At 43.9% G+C, this 23,286-nt stretch overlaps 1 protein-coding gene across 7 annotated transcripts in view; it reads right to left on the bottom strand.

Annotated features, from left to right (window-relative positions):
- LOC115088276 (triadin-like) overlaps positions 1-21,599 on the bottom strand; it is a 162,069-nt gene extending 140,470 nt beyond the window's left edge. For 3 of the 7 annotated variants that reach the window (XM_029596399.1, XM_029596395.1, XM_029596398.1), the window contains exon 1: positions 21,074-21,594. In XM_029596399.1, coding sequence (XP_029452259.1) covers positions 21,074-21,095 — 22 coding nt within the window. In that variant the 5' untranslated portion in view covers positions 21,096-21,594. Of the gene's footprint in view, positions 1-21,073 lie in introns of all 7 variants that reach the window. The other 4 variants (XM_029596396.1, XM_029596394.1, XM_029596397.1 and 1 more) reach the window with 4 other exon arrangements.
- Positions 21,600-23,286: the final 1,687 nt, after the last annotated feature.

Below are 23,286 nucleotides of genomic sequence, written 5' to 3'. Positions count from 1 at the left end.
AAGATGCAGCCATTTCACCTATGGGGAAACTTAATTCAAGATGCAGAGGGGAAGGGTTCCCTGTCCAATAAGAAGGATCACTCAGATATAGCTCTGGAGCTTCGTTCACTACACCATGTGGCTTGGCCATGTTTTCTGAACTCACAGGCCAGTACCAAGATGAATCAGAATCCCTCAGCACCCAGTTTTTATTTTATGTGCCCCTAATAAGGGTTACAAGAGTATAACCCTCAAAAACTAGTGGCGAATGTATTACGTTATTACAATAAAAATGTCACCTACAACTTCTTTGTTGGCCTTTATTTCTAGTTAGGTAAACTAATTTGCTTTGCATATAGAAATTGATTATGATGAAACTTGTTTGCAATAATCTAAAACCAAATAATCTTATGGAAACAGTGCTCGCAGAAGAAACCATACTGATGGATGAAAGCTCAGCAAGGGTGTAAAGATTTCATTGTAGTATGCACCGCAATGGAATAGGTAATTATTCTAGCCCTTTGAGGCTTTTTAAATGGAGCAGCACTGTACAGAATCTTCAAACACTGTATGACATTCTGCAAGAGGCTAATATGACCTACGATAAAACCCAGAAAACAAAAGGTTCTAAATGTCTAATATAATTTGTTCTCCAGATAATATGCTTTTTGAAAACATTTTGTTCTAATAAGTATATTATATAGATGCATAATTGCACATGAAATTAAAAGTATATTTTTCTCAGCATGTACACATAGAAATGACATACAGTGTACATAAAAATGATTCTTTGTGCTCTATGGATCTGATCTACTATGGGTTTTGTTTCCTTTTGTATGGGAAAAAAGCATAGTGAGTCTGGCTCTATACCCAGGAAAATGTGCCTCTAATATTATTCTTTCTGATCAAGAGCCAGCTATTCATGGGCAGTACCACATATTTGCATGCAGAGAGGCAATGAAAGAACTAACCCATGGATTATTTAACAGATCTAAAATAGTGCTTTTAATTGAGTCTGAGTTAACCTTTGAAAATTGCTGTTTGACTTCCAGGGTGCATAAATGGGGAGTGGTGAGTGGCTCTGATTTCTTTTGCATCCCTTTCAAACCACAAAGAAGAGTTGACTCGGTTTCAGTACTAGTTAAGAATTTATAATCCAAACCAAAAATGTTCATTTTTAGTTTGGTTTGTTTCAAATGAAACAAATCCCTACCTTATCCATATCTACTATTTGCCAAGAAATTTTAAAAAAGTATTATGATCATAAAACAATACGGTACCAATCAGCATCATTTTTAAAGAGGACTGGTGGGCAGGAGTGACTGACTCCTGCTCCTTTCAGGTTTGATGCATCACTACAGAAGATGAAAGGGAATGACAGGTATTTGTTTGGGTTTTTTTGTTGTGGTCTGTTTGTTTTTTGTTGGGTTTTTTTTGGGGGGGTCTATAGTAAAAAGCAGTTATAAGTTATCCATTTAAATAGCAAGGTTTCTTATGTTCAGCCACTTATTCTGCTAAATTACAGGCTAAAGGGGTTATTTATCAAAGTGCTATATGGTATTTTTGCATGCATTAAGCATGGTATGATGTGAGATTGAGAGAGAGACTGAGAGAGTAGCAGTAATGCCCTTGTACTAGGTAAGAATTTATATCTCTATATGAGGCCCACCTAGCTACTCGAGGTGAGCTTTAGGTATTAGTGTAGGGGTTAGGGGCCACTTTGATATTCAGTGCGCCGTACGAACAGAACAGTGCACTCTTGTGAAGATTTGATGACTTTCGGAGTGAGGAAACTCATACAAAGATGAGATTTGTGCAATGTTCTCTCAACCTAACTTGATGTTACCCAGGTAGAGAGTCCATCAAGCTAGGTTGAGAGAACATTGCACAAATCTCATCTTTGTGTGAGTTGCCTATTACCATAAAACACACCCCTTTTCCTATCTCATGCGATATTTAGTGCATTTTGATAAATCCAGGCCTGAAGCAGGTCTAATCTCATGTGGCTTTGTGTAGCTAGATACATTTCTGCTTAACCGGATATCTTAAAAAATATTATGTTAACTAGCACTGTACCCTACAAAAAAAGAATGCTTTTTGGGCTAGTTGCACAATTACAACCCTTCTCACCAATATGTTCACTTTGGCTTCACTGGGCTGAGCTACTCCAACCCCCCCCCCCCCCATGGAAGACTGTAATTTGTTTTTGGGGGGGTCACAGAGGAGGAGTAAATGAGAGAGGAGGAGCAGCCCTGGATTTGTCAATAGCACCCATTATGCGTGTAGCTAGGGCAGTAAATATTTAGAAGCAGGAGGCTGGCTAAGATTTGCTGCCTTCTGGCTGTATTGAATATTATTCAGACCTCTGCTACCCTGTACCAGACCCTTCCAGGAGGCAGTGGGATGAAAGTACCAAAAGTGCCTAGGGGTGGCAAAATTATAAATACACCACTGGAGGGGAGGGGAATGAATGAGAGGGGAGGGAGGAGGAGGAATAAAGTGAACAGAGGGGAAGAGAGTGAGGGAGGGGGAAGGAGGGGAGGATTGATAAAATTAGAATAAAAGGAAAGGAGAGGAGGGGAGGGAATGAAAGAGAAGGTAAAGATGGGGAGCAAGGGGAGGAGGGAGTGCCACACACATGCAGCACAGGGGGAGGCACGGAGCAGGGTTCCCGGGGATGTGACCGGGTTACCAACTTCTGAGAAATCTAGAGATATTATTACTACCTCTGTCTGCCACCCTCCTGGGAACCCTACCCCCTGCCTTCCCCCTTTCCCAGCATTTCAAACATTAACAGGGTCAGACATGATGTACGGAATATTTCAATTCTTGCTAACAAGAACAAGCAGCTAAAATGATGTCATTAAAAATGGCCATTGGCCTATGTGGGCCATGTACAGCTAAATGCAGAGAAAAAAGAGACTCTGCAATGTTGTATACGTGACTAAGCTTGATGGATTTATTTGCCCTTTCAAGCATAAGTGGCGCCCAAAAGCAACATGAGGACAGATGTTACTGTGTGACTCAGAGCTGCAATAATAATGAGGCCTCTTTTTATGGCTGTAAGACCAATCTGAGAGCCGGACTTATCAGTGCCCTGTCAAACCTGGGCAGCTGTCATTCATCAGGCTGACTGCTTGCTGAACTGTGCCAGCAAGCAAAAGACTGGCAAAAGAGCGGGACAATTTGCTAATTAAAAGCCTTAATTATGCATTCACACGACTATGCATGAGGTTGCTGCATAATGCAGAGGTGAAAAAGCCGCAGGTGCCAGCACTCAGGGTAATTGTTGTTCAATCATTACCCATCCAAGGAGAAAGATGACCCATCCGATTGCTGCATCTCCCCAGTATCCTGGCACTAGCGACTTGCTGAGGCAAGGGCCCAGCAGAGCGGTTACAGGTGTCTGAGATTGGAGAGCTGAAGAGCCCTGTTGCTACAGTGATAGAGGCTGCCCTCTCCACCTGTGTGTGAAAGGCCTGAGAAGGGAGAGACCAGCCTGCTGAAGATCCAGAGAGAGAGTGCTGCAGTAAGCCCGTATGGTAAAAAACTCGGCTCCTATTCCCTATATGGGGTCAGGAAGTTAGAACTCATTAGCACTCTATATATGCAAGTTTCTGCTCCAGAGATGTGAGGCTAGCATTAATTAATTAATTAATTAATTAATTGTAATCTGATAAACACTGGATGTCAATCATGCTTTCGGTGACCATTGTTTTTCTTATTTTCTGTTTCCATAATGGCTTGTGTGTCTTGAAGAAGTGTCATTGAGTTTGCCTTGTGGAACAACTAGAAATAAATCCGATTTTACTCAGACAGATAATTTGGTGAATTTTCTAAGCAAATGGACAGAAGAAGCTACTGAAATAAGGAGGATCACGTAAAAGGGAGGCGGAGAAGAAAATGCTAATTCCTCTCCCTACAAAGACCACATTCCTCCTACTTCTGACCCTTCTGGTAAATTGAAATATTCTATGTGGCCCATTCCTTTTCTCTCAATCTGTGTTATGGGAAAAAGAAAAAAAAGTTAGTTCATCAGGGCCAAATATTTGAGAAAACATTCTAGAAAAACACCCTAAAAGCTTATTTTGTATTTATTTATTATTCAAATGTATTTGTTGCCTTGTCACCATAGCACTCTAGGCAAGTTACAAAAGAACAAACAGAATTACATCAAATGAACACACAAAGGTCATAATACCTTTGTATCACTCCATGGTGAGACCACACCTGGAGTACCATATGCAGTTCTGGTTAACATATCTCAAAAAATATATAGCTGAAGTGGAAAAGGTACAGAGAAGGACTACCAAAATTATAAAGAGGATGGAATGGTTCATAAGAACATAAGAACAAAAATATGCCATACTGGGTCAGACCAAGGGTCCATTAAGCCCAGTGGGGCTGATGCAACCCGTAGGCGAGGGCCTATCGGTCCCCACCATCAGCAGGCGGAGTGGGCTGAAGCTGGAGACCACTGGAGCTTCACCTATACCAGCCCATGTTCCCCTAGGGTTGAGCCTTCGGGTGCCAGGGCCGGCAGGTCTTAGGCGGGCCTCGAGGTTGGGTATCAGTAGTAGCTGGTTCAGCCCAGAGACAGCAGCCAGCAGGTGGTGCAATCCTATCCTGGACAGGATGCGGAATGGAAACCCATGCACCAGGGAACAGGAGGATACTGAAGGTGCCTGAGCAAAGGGAGGCCAAAGCCTTAGTAGTCCGTGTCCAGATGATAGGGACAGAGGCGTCACTGTCAAACTTGAGTAGATGCGGGCGGCACCTGGAAGGTGTAGCAAGCAATGTGGAACTCTCGACCCAAGAGAGTCTGAGGCGAAGTCATACATAGCAAAGTTCAAGGCACGGAGAAAACAAGCGTGGCCAGACGTAGTAATGGTCAAGGCATGTAGAAGGCAGGCATGGTCAGACATAGCAATGGTCAAGGCATGGAGAAGGCAGGCGTGGTCAGGCGTAGCAAAGGTCAGGCTTGGAGAAAGCAAGTAGGCAAATTCAGGCGAAGCAGTGTTCAGGCTTAGAGAAGGCAAGTAGGCGAAGTCAGGCAAAGCAGTGGTCAGACTTGGAGAAGGCAGGTAGGCGAAGTTAGGTGAAGCAGTGGTCAAATCCAGGAAGTCAAGACGAGACGAACAATGGAACAGGAACCAGGAACTTGGAGAATCAGGAACATGAACAGACAGGTACTGCAGCAACAAGCACTTGGAAACCAGGAACAGGAGACCAAGGAGACCTATTGCAAAGGCGACGCTGAGGAGCACGGCCTGAGTATTTATGTGCTGAAGGATCTGACATCAGCATCCAGGTCCATGGCCAGGTGCCCGCCGTGGGCCCTTTAAATCATTCACTGATGCGCGCGTGCGCATCTAGGGAGGGACACAGCACTGCCAGCGGCATCTCTTCGCAAGGCCCACAGAGAGGCCCGAGGAGTGGAGGCATCCTGGCTGGAGGTCCCGGGAAGTGGAGCAGGGCTGAAGATGCTGGCGGGAGTCCGAGGTCAAGACTGGCGGCCCACTGCCAGCAGCGACAAGGAACTGGAGCCTGAAGTTTGTGCAGAGAGGTCAGAGGACCGCACCGCAGGTTTGCCGCTGGTGGTGAGCATAACACATGGAGCAATACAGAGGCAATATGACGTCCTTCATTTTATTTTCCATTTCCTTCTTAATAATTCCTAACATTCTGTTTGCTTTTTTGATTGCCACAGCACACTGGGCCGGTGATTTCAATGTATTATCCACTATGAGGAAAAGCTGAAGAGGTAAAGGTTATTCAGCTCGGAGAAGAGACAGCTGAGGGGGGGAGGAATGATAGAGATCTATAAAATCTTTACTGTTTTTAAAATTATAAAGTCTCGAGGCCCCTCCATGAAGTTTGCAAGTTGTACATTTAAAACAAATTGGAGAAAATATTTTTCACAACTCACAATTAAGTTCTGGAACTCACTGCCAGAGGATATGGTTAAAGCAGTTAGTGTAGCTGTGTTTAAAAATGGTTTGGACAAGGTGGAGTAGTCCATAAACCATTAGTAGCCAAGTAGACCTGGGAAAAGCCACTACTAACCCCTGGCATTAGCAGCATGAGATCTATCTACTATTTGGGTACCTGCCAGGTACCTGTGACCTGGATTGGTCAAGGTTGGAAACAGGATACAGGGCTTGATTGATCCTCAGTCTGACCCAGTATGCCCTATCATTTCCTCAGTTTCATACTCCACCACAAATCAGATCTCTCAAAATTAGTCCATAGAGCCTTTCTCAAAATGAGCAGTTTTAACTTCTTTTCCAAATGATAAATAATCAATGATTTATTTTATTTAAGCCTTTTTCTGAATGATCACCTGTATGTCCATCTGCAAATTGTTCCATAAACATGAGAAACAAGATCTAAATGCTTGTGCCTTGGAGAGACCAAATGGACTTTCTTCTATGTTGGTTCCATGAGTAGAGCTCTCTAAGAGGAGTGCAAAAGTAACAGAGTCTATTTTCTGGTGTGTGCATGCCTATGTAGATCTAGGAAAAACTACCTTTGTCCAACTCCTCTTGCCCCGCCCTGTAATCTTCTGAAAATTTGGTGTGGATGGTATGTAAAACCAAAACGTTATTAGGTGGCATGATTATGCTAATATATCTGTGGAAAACATGGATTCCCCTAAAATATACCTCTCTCATGATCCTCATAGATCTCCTGTCATGTCTTGTAAATTTGTGGATTGGCATCAATAGGACAACAATTGGGAACGTTACTAGTGAGTGACAGGACACATACACAGGCAAGGGGATCTCATAAACCTCCTTCCTTTGGAAAGTAGACTAAAATGATTCAGAAGTTCCAGTGTACATCCTAGAGCAGCATTAACATATACAATTATGCCAGACTTTTATTATGAAAGTCAAAATGAATGCAAGCAAGTAAAACCCATTAGAATAAGCCCAGGTAAAATGCAGCTTTTGAAAGTGCAGTCAAAAATCACAATCTAAATCTACATAAGGGCATAGGGGAATGAGCAAAGCAGATCATTTGCCTTGCAAAGCCCACTTTCATTGTAGTCCTGTCAGTCTGAGGCCCAGGCAAAGCTACAGAAATACTGTTGATGTCAGGAGAGCACATGCACTCACAGCAAATGGCAACCTTCTAGTCTTATAATCTTTGCAAAGTATATTTCTTTTTTAATTTTATCTTTGAAAGCACAGGCAGTGAATTTGAAAGTTCTTTTACCACATGTATTCCATATTTTATGCTTTAAAAGAAATAATAATAGCAATAATATTTATCTATTTAGGATAATTCACAGTGCTACACAAGATATATAGTTTTCTGGCCTTGAAAAGGCTCTTTGCAGATTCACAGTGCACACCTTTTACATTATACAGAATTTGAGATTGAGACCTGTTTTGCAAGTTGCATAAACATGGCACCATGCTAGTGATCCTGCACCAAGGGGCGGATTTTCAGAGCCCTGCTCACGTAAATCCGCCCAAAACCGGGCGGATTTACGCGAGCAGGGCCCTGCGCGCCGGGAAGCCTATTTTACATAGGCCTCCCGGCGCGCGCAGAGCCCCGGGACTCGCGTAAGTCCCGGGGTTCTCCGAGGGGGGCGGGTCAGGGGCGTGTCGGGGGCGGGCCCGGTCGTCGCGGCGTTTCGGGGGCATGTCGGCAGCGTTTTGGGGGCGGGTACGGGGGCGTGGCTACGGCCCGTGGCGGTCCGGGGGCGTGGCCGCGCCCTCCGTACCCGCCCCCGGGTCGCGGCCCGGCGCGCAGGAGGCCCGCTCCCTCCGGGAGGCGTAAATCCCCCGACAAAGGTAAGGGGGGGGTTTAAACAGGGCCGGGCGGGTGGGTTAGGTGGGGAAGGGAGGGGAAGGTGAGGGGAGGGCAAAGGAAAGTTCCCTCCGAGGCCGCTCCGATTTCGGAGCGGCCTTGGAGGGAACGGGGGTAGGCTGCGCGGCTCGGCGCGCGCCGGCTATACAAAATCCATAGCCTTGCGCGCGCCGATCCAGGTTTTTAGCAGATACGCGCGGCTCCGCGCGTATCTACTAAAATCCAGCGTACTTTTGTTTGCGCCTGGAGCGCAAACAAAAGTAGGCTATTCACGCGCCTTTTAAAATCCGCCCCCAAATGTACAGAGTATACTAAACTAATTCCATAAAGATATTAATTTCACATGTGGCATGAAAATGGCGTTCATACCAAGGAGTGGTGTACTGCAGATTTCGCTCCTTAGACTGATTTGTTACAACATTTTCTTAAGCAAAATTGTGGAAGGCTATTGAGAAAGGTTTGCCTTTTTGCATATGATACCAAAATCTGAAATAAAGTAGATACCCAGAAAGGTATGGAAAGCATGAGGAAGAATTTAACAAAGCTTGAGGAATGGTCTAAACTTTGGCAGATAAGATTTAATGTTGAAAAAAATGTAAGTTCATGCTTTTGGGCTGGAAATACCCAAGGGAGCAGTACAGTATAGGAGTGAAATTCTTCTATGCACAAAACAAGAGCAGGATCTGGTGTTGATTATATCTAATGATCTTAAAGTGGCCAAACAACTGGATAAGGGGATGATAAAAGCCAGAAAACTTCTTGGGTGCATAGGGAGAAGAATGGTCTTCAGAAAAAAAGAGGTGAAATTGCCCTTCTATAAGTCCCTGGTGAGACTTCATTTGGAATACTGTGTACAGTTTTGGAGATGGCACCTTCTAAAGGATATAAACTGGATGGAGTCAGTCCAGAGGGCAACTACTATAATGGTCTTCATTCTAAATCTAACTCTTGTAGGATACTAGCTGATTAATTGGTAAATTCACTTGTAAATATATAAAGTACTCTAATTCCAACTCCCTTTGTATCCTAAACTTAACTAGGAACTCAATAAAATTAAGACGAAGGCATCAGTCCAGCAGGAAGAGGGGGGCTTTCCAGTCTTTTGCATTGAGTGTCACATGTATGATTTTTTTACCCACCAGTAAGAGATTGTATGTGTGCACTCGGTGCAAAGAGCTCCTGGAGCTGAGGCAGACAGAGAGGTACATTGATGAGACCTTCAGGGACATAGTAGCCAAGTCCCAAATCCAGTCTGGCAGCCCCAGTGCTGCCTTGGATCAGAAAGGACTCCCAGTAGGAGAACATTACCCTGGTGTATCAAGAAATGATCCTATAGCAAGGACCTGCTCTCCAGGTGATGTATTGTCCTCTCGCACTGAGGACAAGTCTTCCAGGGCTACTGCCAAGGAGGGAAGGATTAGGCCAGCCATCATAGTTGGCAATTCAATAATTAGAAATGTAGATAGCAGGGTGACTGGTGGACGTGAAGACCGCCTGGCAGACCTCACGCATCACCTAGATAAGATTATAGACAGTGCTGGGGAGGAGCCGGCTGTCATGGTACATGAGGGCACCAACGACATAGGAAAATGTGGGAGAGAGGTTCTGGAAGCCAAATTTAAGATTTTAGGTAGAAAGCTGAAATCCAGAACCTCCAAGGTGGCATTTTCTGAAATGCTTCCTGTTCCACATGCAGGTCCCCAGAGGCAAGCAGAACTCTAGAATTTCAATGTGTGGATGACACGATGGTGCAGGGAAGAGGGATTCAGTTTTCTAAGGAACTGGGGAAACTTTTGGGGAAGGGGGAGACTTTTCCGAAAGGATGGCCTCCACCTTAACCAGAGTGGAACCAAGCTGCTGGCATTAACTTTTAAAAAGGAAATAGAGCAGGTTTTAAACTAGAACAAGGGGGAAAGTCAACAGTCACTCAGCAGTGCATGGTTCAGAGAAATGTATCCTTGAAGGATACTAATGAAACAGGAGAGTTAGGCCATCCCAACAGAGAGGTTCCAATAAAAGCAAACGTAGTCCAAGTGCCTATAAGTAAAAAATCACCTGAGCTAAAGATTTCAAAATTATCTCTAAGAACTGAAAAGCAGGTTGTTAATACAAACAAAAACCACACTTTGAAATGTCTTTATGCCAATGCCAGAAGTATAAGAAGTAAGATGGGAGAGTTAGAGTGTATAGCAGTAAATGATGAGTTTGACATAATTAGCATCACAGAGACCTGGTGGAAGGAGGATAACCAATGGGACAGTGCTATATCAGGGTACAAATTATATCGTATTGATAGGGAGGATCAACTTGTTAGGGGTATGGCACTTTATGTCCGGGAGGATATAGAGTCCAACAGGATAAAGATCACACAAGAGACTAAATGCTCAGAAGAATCTATATGGGTAGAAATCCCATGTGTGTTGGGTAAGAGTATAGTAATAGGAGTATACTACCGTCCACCTGGACAAAATGGTCAGACAGATGATGAAATGCTAAGAAAAATCAGGGAAGCTAACCAATTTGGCAGTGCAATAATAATGGGAGATTTTAATTACCTCAGAAAAAACGTTGTATCTCAGTAATTGTATTTAAATGTTATCAATGTTTAAACTATAATATTTGTGCATAGATATCACATTCATAGATTAGGGACCTTCATAACTTCCATGATGCTGCAAGTTGATACTTGTGTTTTTGCACCTGTGTGGATCATTTTTAATCATTGATCCAATAGTCCATTGCTCATTCAGAAGAATTTTAAACTTTTTTGTATTTTTCTGAATGAACAATGGACTATTGGACCAATGATTAAAAATGATCCATACAGGTGCAAAAACACAAGCATCAACTTGCAGCACCGTGGATGTTATGAAGGTCCCTAATCTATAAATGTGATATCTATGCACGAATATTGTAGTTTAAACATTGATAACATTTAAATACAAATACTGCGATACAATGTTTTTTCTGAGGTTATACAATTCGTTGTACAATGGATAAAGAGTAACGTCTGTTTAGATTTTAATTACCCCAAATTTGACTGGGTAAATGTAACATCAGGACTTGCTAGAGACATAAAGTTCCTGGATGTAATAGACTGCTTCATGAAGCAATTGGTTCAGGAACCAACAAGAGAGGGAGCTATTTTAGATTTAATTCTTAGTAGAACGCAGGATTTGGTGAGAGAGGTAATGGTGGTGGGGCCACTTGTCAATAGTTATCATAACATGATCAAATTTAAACTAATAACTGGAAGGGGGACAATAAGTAAATCTACAGCTCTAACACTACATTTTCAAAAGGGAAACTTTGATAAAATGAGGAAAATAGTTAGAAAAAAACTGAAAGGTGCAACTGCAAAGGTTAAAAGTGTTGAACAGGCATGGACATTGTTTAAAAATACAATCATAGATGTGCAGTCCAGGTGTATTCCACGCATTAAGAAAGGTGGAAGGAAGGCAAAACAATTACCGGCATGGTTATAAGGTGAGCTGAAAGAGGCTATTTTAGCCAATAAAACATCCTTCAAAAATTGGAAAAAGGATCCATCTGAAGAAAATAGGATGGAACATAAGCATTGTCAAGTTAAGTGTAAAACATTGATAAGAAGGGGGAAGAGAAAATTTGAATTGAAGTTGGCCAGAGGCAAAAACTCATAATAAAAACTTTTTTAAATATATCTGAAGCAAGAAACCAGTGAGGGAGTCAGTTGGACAGTTAGATGACAGAGGGGTTAAATGGGCTCTTAGAGAAGATAAGTCCATTGCAGAAAGACTAAATGAATTATTTGCTTCTGTGTTTACTGAGGATGTTGAGAAGATACCAGTTCCGGAGATGGTTTTCAAGGGTGATGAGTCAGACGAACTGAACCAAATCACTGTGAACCTGGAAAATGTAGTAGGCCAGATTGACAAACTAAAGAGTAGCAAATCTCCTGGATCGGATGGTATACATCCTAGGATACTGAAGGAACTCAAAAATGAAATTTCTGATCTATTAGTTAAAATTTGGAACCTATCATTAAAATCATCTATTGTACCTAAAGAGAGTTGCCAATGTAACCCCAATATTTAAAAAAGGCTCCAGGGGTGACCTGGGAAATATAGATCAGTGAGCCTGACTTCAGTGCCAGGAAAAATAGTGGAAACTATTCTAAAGATCAAAATCTTAGAGCATATAGAAAGACATGGTTTAATGGAACACAGTCAACATGGATTTACTCATGGGAAGTCTTGCCTAACAAATCTGCTTCATTTTTTTGAAGGGATTAATAAACATGTGGATAAAGGTGAACCAGTAGATGTAGTATATTTGGATTTTCAGAAGGCGTTTGACAAAGTCCCTCATGAGAGGCTTCTAAGAAAACTAAAAAGTCATGGGATAGGAGGCGATGTCCTTTTGTGGATTACAAACTGGTTAAAAGACAGGAAACAGAGAGTAGGATTAAATGGTCAATTTTCTCAGTGGAAAAGGGTAAACAGTGGAGTGCCTCAGGGATCTGTACTTGAACCGGTGCTTTTCAATATATTTAAAATGATCTGAAAAGGAATACGACAAATGAGGTTATCAAATTTGTGGATGATACAAAATTATTCAGAGTAGTTAAATCACAAGCGGATTGTGATACATTACAGGAGGACCTTACAAGACTGGAAGATTGGGCATCCAAATAGCAGATGAAATTTAATGTGGACAAGTGCACAAGTGCAAGGTGTTGCATATAGGGAAAAATAACCCTTGCTGTAGTTACATGATGTTAGGTTCCATATTAGGAGCTACCACCCAGGAAAAAGATCTAGGCATCATAGTGGATAATACTTTGAAATTGTCGGTTTAGTGTGCTGCAGCAGTCAAAAAAGCAAACAGAATATTAGGAATTATTAGGAAGGGAATGGTTAATAAAAAGGAAAATGTCATAATGCCTCTGTATTGCTCCATGGTCAGACCGCACCTTGAATACTGTGTACAATTCTGGTCGCCACATCTCAAAAAAGATATAGTTGCAATGGAGAAAGTACAGAGAAGGGCAACCAAAATGATAAAGGGGATGGAACAGCTCCCCTATAATGAAAGACTGAAGAGGTTAGGGCTGATCAGCTTGGAGAAGAGACGGCTGAGGGGGGATATGATAGAGGTCTTTAAGATCATGAGAGGTCTTGAACTTGTAGATGTGAATCAGTTATTTACACTTTCAGATAATTGAAGGACCAGGGGGCATTCCATGAAATTAGCAAGTAGCACATTTAAGACTAATCAGAGAAAATTCTTTTTCACTAAACGCACAATTAAGCTCTGAAATTTGTTGCCAGAGGACGTGGTTAGTGCAATTAGTATAGCTTGGTTCAAAAAAGGTTTGGATAAGTTCTTGCAGGAGAAGTCCATTAACTGCTATTAATGAATTATACTTAGGGAATAGCCACTGCTATTAATTGCATCAGTAGCATGGGATCTTCTTGGTGTTTGGGTACTTGCCAGGTTCTTGTGACCTGGTTTAGCCTCTGTTGGAAACAGGATGCTGGGCTTGATGGACTCTTGGTCTGACCCAGCATGGCAATTTCTTAGGATCTTATGTTCTTATATGGGGACAAACTTAAAGATCTGAACATATATAGTCTGGAGGAAAGGCATGATAGAGGAGATATATGATAGAAAATGTAAATATCTCCAAGATGTGAATGCAGAGTAGGTGCAATGCAATGGAATGAGCCTCTGTAATGAGAGGTCATGGGATGAGGATGAAAGGGGGTAGACTCAGAAGTAAGAAGTAATCTAAGGAAATATTTCTTTATACAGAAAGAATGACAGATAACTGGGACAACCTCCAAATGGAGGTGGTAGAGACAAGGACAGTATATTAATTCATGAAACCATGGGATGAATACAAGGGATCTCTCAGGGAGTGATAGGGATTGTAGAGCTAAGGAGTTAGTGTAGGTGAGCAGACTAAGTAGGCCATATGGTCTTTTTCTGCTGTCACATTTCTGTATTTCTACTTGTGAATACTCTGTCATTATATGAACAACACTTACTCGAATGGGCTTAATTTCCCCATTACCCAATAACAACAGGGTGTATGTCTGCAGATTAACTACTGCATCTAAAACACAAAAGTATTAACGTTGTCCAGCTATTGGAAGTAGTAAATTAGAGAGCATTTCTGAAAGACTGAATTATTTAATTTTGCATATTTTTTATGTAGTCTAATGATTTTACCACAGACAGTATTTCAAACGTACAGAAAATCAGGTAAGTGGAATCAGTTATAATATGGGGACACTCTGCACTGCTGAATGGGTGAGACACTTGTTAACTAATAATCAGGCCTATCCTGTAAAGTGCGGCCGCGTTTACCCTGCTCCTAAGCCGCTTTTAACTCACGTTCCGACCGCGTTAGCCCTTCCTGCGATCCCGAATCCCCTTTAACCTACTCCTACCGCGTCCTAAATTCCCCGGGTAACCCCTTCCGCCCGCGGCATGTATATTGCATGCAAACGAGCGAATTAGCTCGATATTGCATGCAAATGAGCCAATTAGCTATTCCCCTAGCATCCCGTAACCCGCGCCCCGACTAACGCTACCTTTCCCTACCGTTTTGTCGCGCGTTTAACCTGCAAACTTACCGCCTACCCTGACCCAGGCGGTAGAGGCATGGGTAAGGGTAGGTGGCAAGCTTTCCCCCAGCCTCCGCTCACCTGCCCCGGCCGCGATCATGGGTGCCGGTCTCCGTGGCAGCCCCAGTCCTCTCCCCTGCTCCCGAAGCCAAAAAAAAAAAAGCTTTTTTTTTTTTTTGGCTTCGGGAGGAGGGGAGAGGACTGGGGCTGCCACGGAGACCGCTTTCCCCCGTGCAAGTAAGTTGTTTCGCCGCTTGTCTCTTCTCCCCCCTCCCGGAGCAGGGCGCGAAAAGCTGCCTTGCTCCGGGAGGGGGGGGGGAGAGATGACAGCGGCGAATCCAAAAAATAAGCAAAAAAAACTTAAAAGCTAAAAGTAAGTTGCTTCGCCGCTGTCATCTCTTCTCCCCCCCCACTCCCGGAGCAGGGCGCGAAAAGCAGCCTTGCTCCGGGAGGGGGGGGGGAGAGATGACAGCGGCGAATCCAAAAAATAAGCGAAAAAAACTTAAAAGCTAAAAGTAAGTTGCTTCGCCGCTGTCATCTCTTCTCCCCCCCTCCCGGAGCAGGGCGCGAAAAGCAGCCTTGCTCCGGGAGGGGGGGGGGGGAGAGATGACAGCGGCGAATCCAAAAAATAAGCGAAAAAAACTTAAAAGCTAAAAGTAAGTTGCTTCGCCACTGTCATCTCTTCTCCCCCCCTCCCGGAGCAGGGCGCGAAAAGCAGCCTTGCTCCGGGAGGGGGGGAGAGAGATGACAGCGGCGAAGCTTTCCCCCAGCCCGGACGCCGGCAAAAAAACTTACTTTTTTGCAGCCAGCCATGAGCAGGAACACGTGCAATTGGCCGCTGAAGACGTGACGTCACGACATCACGTCTTGAGCGGCCAATTGCACGCTTTCCCCGTGCAGGCGGCCATCTTGTCGGGAGGAGCTAAGGCAGACCAGATCGTGTTCCTGCTCATGGCTGGCTGCAAAAAAGTAAGTTTTTTGCCGGCGTCCGGGCTGGGGGAAAGCTTCACCGTTGCTAGTGTCCCCCCTCCTCCCGGAGCAAGGCGGCTTTTCCGCTCTGCTCCGAGAGGAGGGGGGACACTGACAAGTCGTTTCGCCGTTGCTTCCTGGTATCTGTCATTTCAAATGACATTTGAAATGACAACTACCAGCGTGGCGTGAAGCCTTAGGCCCGCGCACCCAGGATCCTGTATAGGCGCTCTATCCAGTATCCTGGGTTGCGCGGGCCTAAGGCTTTTCGGACGCGGCTTACATTTACATATAATTAGGCTTCAGGATCGAGCGGTAGGTGAGCTGCACTGTGCGGGCGGTAACCGCGGGTGCCGTAGGCACTAATGCAGCTCTTCCTACCGCTCGGTACTGGATAGGCCTGAATACTTGTTATCTCCTTGCACAGGTTTCTTCAGTGACATCTCTTAATCTGACAATTACTGCAGCATAAAAAAAAACATTCAGGGAAATTGAACCAAAAAGCCAGTTAGTGCATTATAGAAACAAGACAACTCAAACACACACTTACTACTCTCACATGAAACCATTGTCTGCAAATTTTCTAAAAGGTTTTTTGTATAGGGAGAAAGGGTTGGGGTTTTATGCAAATTTGGCAAAGAACGTCCAAACAGACAAGTTTCAGCTTTCTCCGGAGCTGTCAGGCAGTGCCACCTGTTTCAGCTTCTTACAGCAGCTTCTGTTGCCAGCAGCAAATGACAGACTCAGCCAACTGCTGGCCAGGAAGCGCCTGCATCAGCCATATGTTTGCTACAGTAAGCCGGTCACCCAGTCAAAACAGTGCAGACTCTGCTCATTCTCGAAGTGTTAGAAAATAATTCATTTACATGTACATGGTATCTGTACCCAAAGGGTAAAAAAAAAAAGGCTAAATACGATGCAAGCTAAGTGCAAGAATTTTAAAATATTGTTTCTTATTACAGGAAGGAATATGAGATTCTTGGACTGATCTGGGGCTTCACTGACTATGTTGTGCACTGCTAAGCAGAGGGACTTAGGTTCAATTCTCAGATCAGGTCTTCCATTCCTCAGGTTGTTTAGAGTTAGGGTTGCTGCAGGGGCAGTATTCACAGCCGTGGAAGATGAGGGAGTGATCCAGTGTTCACAGATGCGGGAGTGGTCCTTGTCATTGCAGAATGGTGACACCTAATGGCAAGACTTAGGACTCTCAGTTACCCTGAAGAAAGCCCAGGATAGGACTAAATGGCACCCCAGGGGTAGAGTTAAAAAGAGGGGGGTGGGGGCCCTCTGATAATACAACTGGCTCAGAGGGGAAGAGGTCTCCCCTTTGATGATGTGTTCCCTTCTACATACAGAAGTAGCTGTGTAGGGAGTAACTTCCAGTGCCATTGTAGTAGCAGAGGTGATGTTAGCAGCAGTACGGTGACACCCCCAACCCAGCTTGGCACCCCTAGGTAAGCACGTGACTTGCCCGCTTCATCTAATGGCCCAGGCCCTTGAGTATTTCCTCTGGTGAGGACTGTTACCAGGCATGATGGATGCTTGCCCAAGACTCCAAGCCGATGGGGTACTTGAAGACAGAAGAAAACAGGATGAGCTGCACATCGATGCCCTCCTTTTGTATATTCACCCTGCCTCTGGACCTGTACACGTGCTCCCAATCTTACCAACAGCTTTTCAGCCTGCCTGAATATGGAGCCAGAAGCCATGCAGCCTGCCTGGGCGGAGAACAATGGGAGTATTGCCTATGGGGACACGTGTAATAGTACCACTAGAGGGGGAGCACCAACAGCAACCCTATCCCTTGGTGTAGTGCTCCCCAATGACTTGACAAAGTGAATTGGAAGGGGATGTAACTAGCGGGGAAACATAAGGGAATCCCTACTCCCCACCTCTAGTAGTTATGGCTCATGACACTATAGTCCAACAACATTCACAAGAATCTTATATCAGCTGCGCAAGTGCGCAGACATGTTATTATGATTGTGTGCTCCTAATTTTAAGGATTTACAGGAGCATCTGCTAATCGCACATTTTCCTTAGGAATTGTTGGCTTTTACACACGCAAGTGAGTTAATTTTATAACATGCGGGTGTGAAAGAAATGACCAATTTAATCGGTTCGTCCGCCAGTTTGCCCAGTTTATCTCTAGGTCATCAAGACCCCTCCCCAGTTCTTTAGCTTGCACTCCCCTCAGTTTATCCAGACCCCTCATGCAGGTCATAGTTGGCTATAAATTGCTATATTCAGACTTGCACCTGATAAACAGCAGAAGTAAAGATGTGCAGGGAAGAGCCGTACCCACGCTGCATTCGCAGGATATAAAATCACAACTTACGCGCGTAAATGTTGGCCCTGCCCCGGCATGTCCCGGACCCACCACTATTCTGCGTGATCCTAAATATTCGTCCATCAGTCCTTGCCGCACGTATGTGTATGGTTTATAAAATCACACTGGTGCGAATAAGTGCTGTATGAGCACGCATCTCCGATTTTATAAACCTTGCACATACGCATGCAAATACCGATGCGCAAATATGTAGGATCGCATAAAAAAGGGGCAGAATAGGGGTGGATCAGGAGCATTCCAGGTCAGGGTCAACCTTTAGAGTTTCGATTTTATATCTTGAAAACACAGCGCGCATATGGATCTTCCCAGTGCAAATTTGCAGATGACACAAAAATGTTTTGAGTCATGTAAACAGCAGCAAATGTGAAGAACTGCAGAAGGACCTTGTGAGACTAGGAGACTGGGCTTCTACATAGCAAATGCAATTTAATGTGGACAAGTGCAAAGTAATGCACATAAGGAAAAATAATCCCAACCACAGGTACACAAGTTGGGTTCTCCATCCAGGAAAAGGACCTCAGAGTCCTTGTGGACAATACCTTGAAACTTTCGGCTCAGTGTGCAGTGGTGATCAAAAAGGCAGACAGAATGTTAGGAATTATTTGGTAAGGAATAGAGAACAAAAGGGAGAATATCATAATGCCTTTGTGTAGATCCATGGTGTGATCGCATCTTGAGTATAGTATGCAGTTCTGGTTGCCCTATCTCAAAAAAGACATTGAGGACATAGAAAAGGTACAGAGAAGGACGATGAAAATGATAAAGGAGATTGAAAAGCTCCCTTTTGGAGAAAGGTTAAACAGATTAGGGCTCTTTAGCTTGGAAAAGAGAGGATTGAGAGGGGATATGATTGAAATATATAAACTCATGAGTGGTGTAGAATGAGTAAATAGGGCATGGTTATTTACCCTTTCAAACAACACTAGGCCTAGGGGACACTCCAAGAAACTAGCAACTGGCAGATTTAAAACAAAGTGTCGGAGGTAATTTTTTACTCAGCGCAATAGAATCTGTTGCCAGAGGATGTGGTCACGGCAACTAACATACGGGCCAATACAGTACAGTGCGCTCCGATGGAGCGCACTGTTAACCTGCCATTGGACGCGCGTTTTCCCTTACCCCTTATTCTGTAAGGGGCCGAAAACTCGCGTCCAATCCCCCGAACCTAATAGCACCCACAACATGCAAATGCATGTTGATGGCCCTATTAGGTATTCCCGCACGATTCAGAAAACAAAATGTACAGCCAAGCCGCATATTTTGCTTTCAGAAATTAGCGCCTACCCAAAGGCGCTAATTTCTTCGGGCACTGGTAAAGTGCACAGAAAAGCAGTAAAAACTGCTTTTCTGTGCACCCTCCGACTTAATATCATGGCGATATTAAGTCGGAGGTCCCGAAACTTTCCAAAAGTAAAAAAAAAAAAAAAATTGAAGTTGGCCCGCTGTTGTCGGGTCGAAAACCAGACGCTCAATTTTGCTGGCGTCCGGTTTCCAAGCCCGTGGCTGTCAGTGGGCTCGAGAACCGACGCCGGCAAAATTGAGCGTCGGCTGTCAAACCCGCTGACAGCTGCCGCTCCGGTCCAAAAGGAGGTGCTAGGGACGCGCTAGTGTCCCTAGCGCCTCCTTTTACCTGGTTTTACCGCCGGGCCTAATTAGCATACTGAATTGCGCGCACAGGAGAGCGGGCGTTCGCCCGCTCTCCCGCAGACTTTACTGAATCAGCCCAATAGTGGGGATTCAAAGAGGACTGGAAAAGTTCCTGAAGGAAAAGTCCATAAAACAGTTATTAGCCAGGTAGACTTGGGAAAGCCAGCTCTTATTGCTATGAGTGAGATACAAGAAATAGATCAACTATAGGGGATCTAACATTAACTTGTGACACGGACTGGCCACTGTCGGATACAGAAAAGCTCGATGGACCTTGGTCTGACCCAGCATGGCACTTTTTTATATTCTTATGCTCTGCAATCCTCACACCCTTCCCCCCCCCATCCAAATATCCCTTGTAGACTCTGAACCCTGAGAACCTAGATTCTGGGACTATGGACACCAGAAAATGGGAAGCTAGAGTCAGGACCCTGGAACTCTGGAGCTGAGATCCTGGACTCTGATATTTGGGACCCCAAGATGCATGAGATTCAACATTCCTTTCACCGTTGGGTGGCACCAGATCATTGCTAGAAGCTGAGCTGGAAGGAGAAAATAAATGTATCCTCTTCCACTTGGCCTATCACCCATCAGGGAGCTCTGGTTTCAAGGAATCTGGGTCCAGGTTCGCAAGGTCCAGGGTTCTGAGACCCTGCCCTGGGGGGTCACAATGGAAGATTTCCAAGCCAAGGTTTCAGTTGGGGGCGGGGTTGGTAATAGGGTTAGATGGGGTTTGCTCATGATTGAAGTGGGATTACTGCATGGACGTTGACAGACAGTGCCACAATCAAAAGTTGGTCGGGGGAGAAGGCCATTGGGGATGGGCAGTGCTGCAGTTTGCAGGGAAGGAGGGGATGTGCACTCAGGAGGATCAGTGAGAAGAGGGTGTTAATGCTAAAATTGTACATGTATACCCTTTCCCTGCACAACTTCATATTTATGCCAGATTTATAAAAAAGAATTGGGGTAGTTTTAAAAAATAAGCATAGTCCGTGCCACTGAGGGGATTTGTGTAAATGTGGGAGGTTATGGTGGTCTTACAGGACCTTATTCTATAAAAGATGCTTTTCATTCTGTGCGGATGAGAAAAATCCTTCCCACATGTAGCCCTTACTGTGTAAGTTATACTAAATTTCACAAAGCTGTCTGCTATGCAAAATGTGAGGAATTCTGGTTATTGTTTCTCTTTTTATATAGGACTATGATGCATAATACACAGCCATCTCTCTTTGTAATGGAGCAGGTAGCAAGCAAGTGGTGAGTATGTAATAAACAGGGTTTACGGCAGCAAAATTTACTTCCAAACCAGTGCACTAAAGTTTGTTACCAAATGGGTTGGCTATACAGAGGGAACACTATATTTTATGCTTACAGAAACAGATATACAAAACAGATGCAGAATTTGCAAAGGCAAAAGGCTAACTCCAGTTTAACAGGATTTCCCCATCTTCTGTCACATTAGGAGTCATGTCTTAAGATTGTGTTTCTCCATTTACATGATCTGTGCTATATATAGAGGTGTGCAGCAATGCTAACTCCGTGAGTTCCTCAAATCCATTTTTACCCATCGCCACGTTGCAAAAAGAAAGAACCCTTTTACAGAAAAACAGGAAAGAGTACGTCACAGAACAGAATACCTTACTTATCACCCAACCCAGGTTGGCATAGATAAGATATTAATAAATGTCTACAGTACCTTCAGCCGTTATCTCTGCCATATCGGTGGAGAAAACCACACTTTACGCAAAGGTCAGTGAATGTGGTAAGCCAATGGAGTCCTTCAGGTTCTCACGGCTCTGACGAGAGGTACAAGATTTACAAAAGGAGCACATGGGAGCAGGTGATAAGAAGGGGGCGAGGGGAGGTTTCTTCTGCTGCCCTACTCCATTTCCTCTTCTTTTGTGCTGGTTTGAATTTTCTGCCTTCTCTCCAGAGCTTTCCCCCCCCTCCTCCAAGCCACCTAAACCTATTCCAGGACGGCACTTGCAACTAAAACTGGCGTGTATCAGTTTGCCACAAAAATAGCAATGATTCACACAGTGCCTTCAGCAATTGAGTCTTTAACGGGCACCAGCAGACCTGCAAAACTAATCCGCGCCAAATGGGACAGATAAGCAAGAAAAAAAAAAGGGAAGCCAGCAGAAAAGCAAAGGAACCGAAAAGGGCGGCAAAAGCCCCTGCAGCTTGTCCCCTGGAATCAGTGCATCGAAGGTCTAGGTGGGAGAACATAAAAAGTAGAGTAACCTTATCCATTATTGCTCAGATTTATTCTTAGCAGGCTTGCTACTTAGCACATTCTTCCTGGCCTTATTTGGACTAGGGAGGGTGCTACGGGGTCTATCAGTCACCTAAAGTAGAGGGCAGCTCATGTAATGTTATCCTCTCCAGTTCCTTCTGAATGTGACAGGCAAAGCTCACAATTACAGGCCACCTTTTTGGCTATACATTGGCCAGATGCCACGATGGGTTCAATACTGTTAGACCAAGCGATCAGGCTAAAAAAAAAAAAGGTTTGGTGCACTTTTTACAAGCTCTTTTAGATCTCTGCACATGGCTGGGCCAATAAGACAGAAAACACGCCATCTGACAGTCGCTTTTGTTCACAGCTAATTTCATTTTTCAGGCATTTTATGTTCAGCCATGACCCACTATTCCCTTAAATGCCTGAATTCCATGAAACTAAAGCTTAAGACCTGTAACCCATACTGGACTGATGCTTCACCAATTTAACTGCCTAAAATACCTCTTACTGGAGCAATGTGTAAGATGTGTGTATGGAGAGAAGCAAATGATAGTATTCATTAGGCACAGAATAAAAGGCCTCAGAGCTTATATTCTTCTCATGGCAAAACATTTTTAAAGGCTTCTACATGTATAGCTCTACAGATTACTCGTTCCATTAGAGCAGCATTCACGATACCCCTTGAGTTACTGTTATGCTGCAGCACTTTGTGACTTATAAATTGCCTTTGCTCACTGACAGGGATAAAATTGCTGCAAACCAAAAATTATATTGTAAATAAATCTGATTTTTAATGACATATGGGAGCAATTTAAACAGAGCATTTGCTGCTATACAAATCCTCCCGTGGCTAGTATCCACTGAATAACACTGACACTGCTCAAGGGGGTGGGACAGTTACTAACTTAATTCTGTTCATGTACACTATAGGACCAGATGTGGCCTCCCCCACTCCATCCCCAGAAAAACCCCTTTAGTGTATCTAAACCATATACAACCAGAAAAAAAAAAAATGCTTTGGCTGTTAACAGAGATTTACAGCACTCCAGAAAAAAAACTGGTTCATGCTTCATCCAAGCTTTCTGGGCTTTTTTTTAATTTCCTTTCTCACCCAGTAGCCACTGCAAATCTGTTTTGCAACACGATTAACCCACATTTATATCTACTTTCCAATTCCCTTCAGGATAGAGAAGTTAAATAAAATTAATAATAATGAGTACAATTCAGCGCAGGCTTAGAGGTCTGTATGCTAAGCATTTTCCCCATGTATACAAAATGGGAAAAGACCTTTAATGCAACAGGCCCTTAATCCTTAACATTTATAGTTCAAATCCTCTGATCCCAGCCTCTGCACAGACCACCTGATTCAATAAAGAATCGGGTGAACAGATGACAGTACAATATTTAATCATTTCCAAGCTTATACCAGTACTCATCGATTATTTTTATTCAATTTTTTTTTCTTTCCCTTTCTCTCGTTTCTTTTCTTCTGTATCTATTGATGGAAGCCTAGGTGGCTTGGAGAAAAAAAAAATCCAACAAAAAACCGAAAGAGTACCAGATTACCGAAGGCACAGTAGGCATGGATCTAGAGCCCCCCCCCCCCGCCATTAGGGGGGTCCTCCATCCCTGTAGGTCAACTTTAATACAGTCAATCTATGGAGGCA

Source organism: Rhinatrema bivittatum, chromosome 3 (assembly GCF_901001135.1).
Source record: "Rhinatrema bivittatum chromosome 3, aRhiBiv1.1, whole genome shotgun sequence".
Lineage (NCBI taxonomy): Eukaryota > Metazoa > Chordata > Amphibia > Gymnophiona > Rhinatrematidae > Rhinatrema > Rhinatrema bivittatum.
Note: the sequence above shows the minus strand (reverse complement) of the source record. Positions and strands in the feature narration are given on the sequence as shown.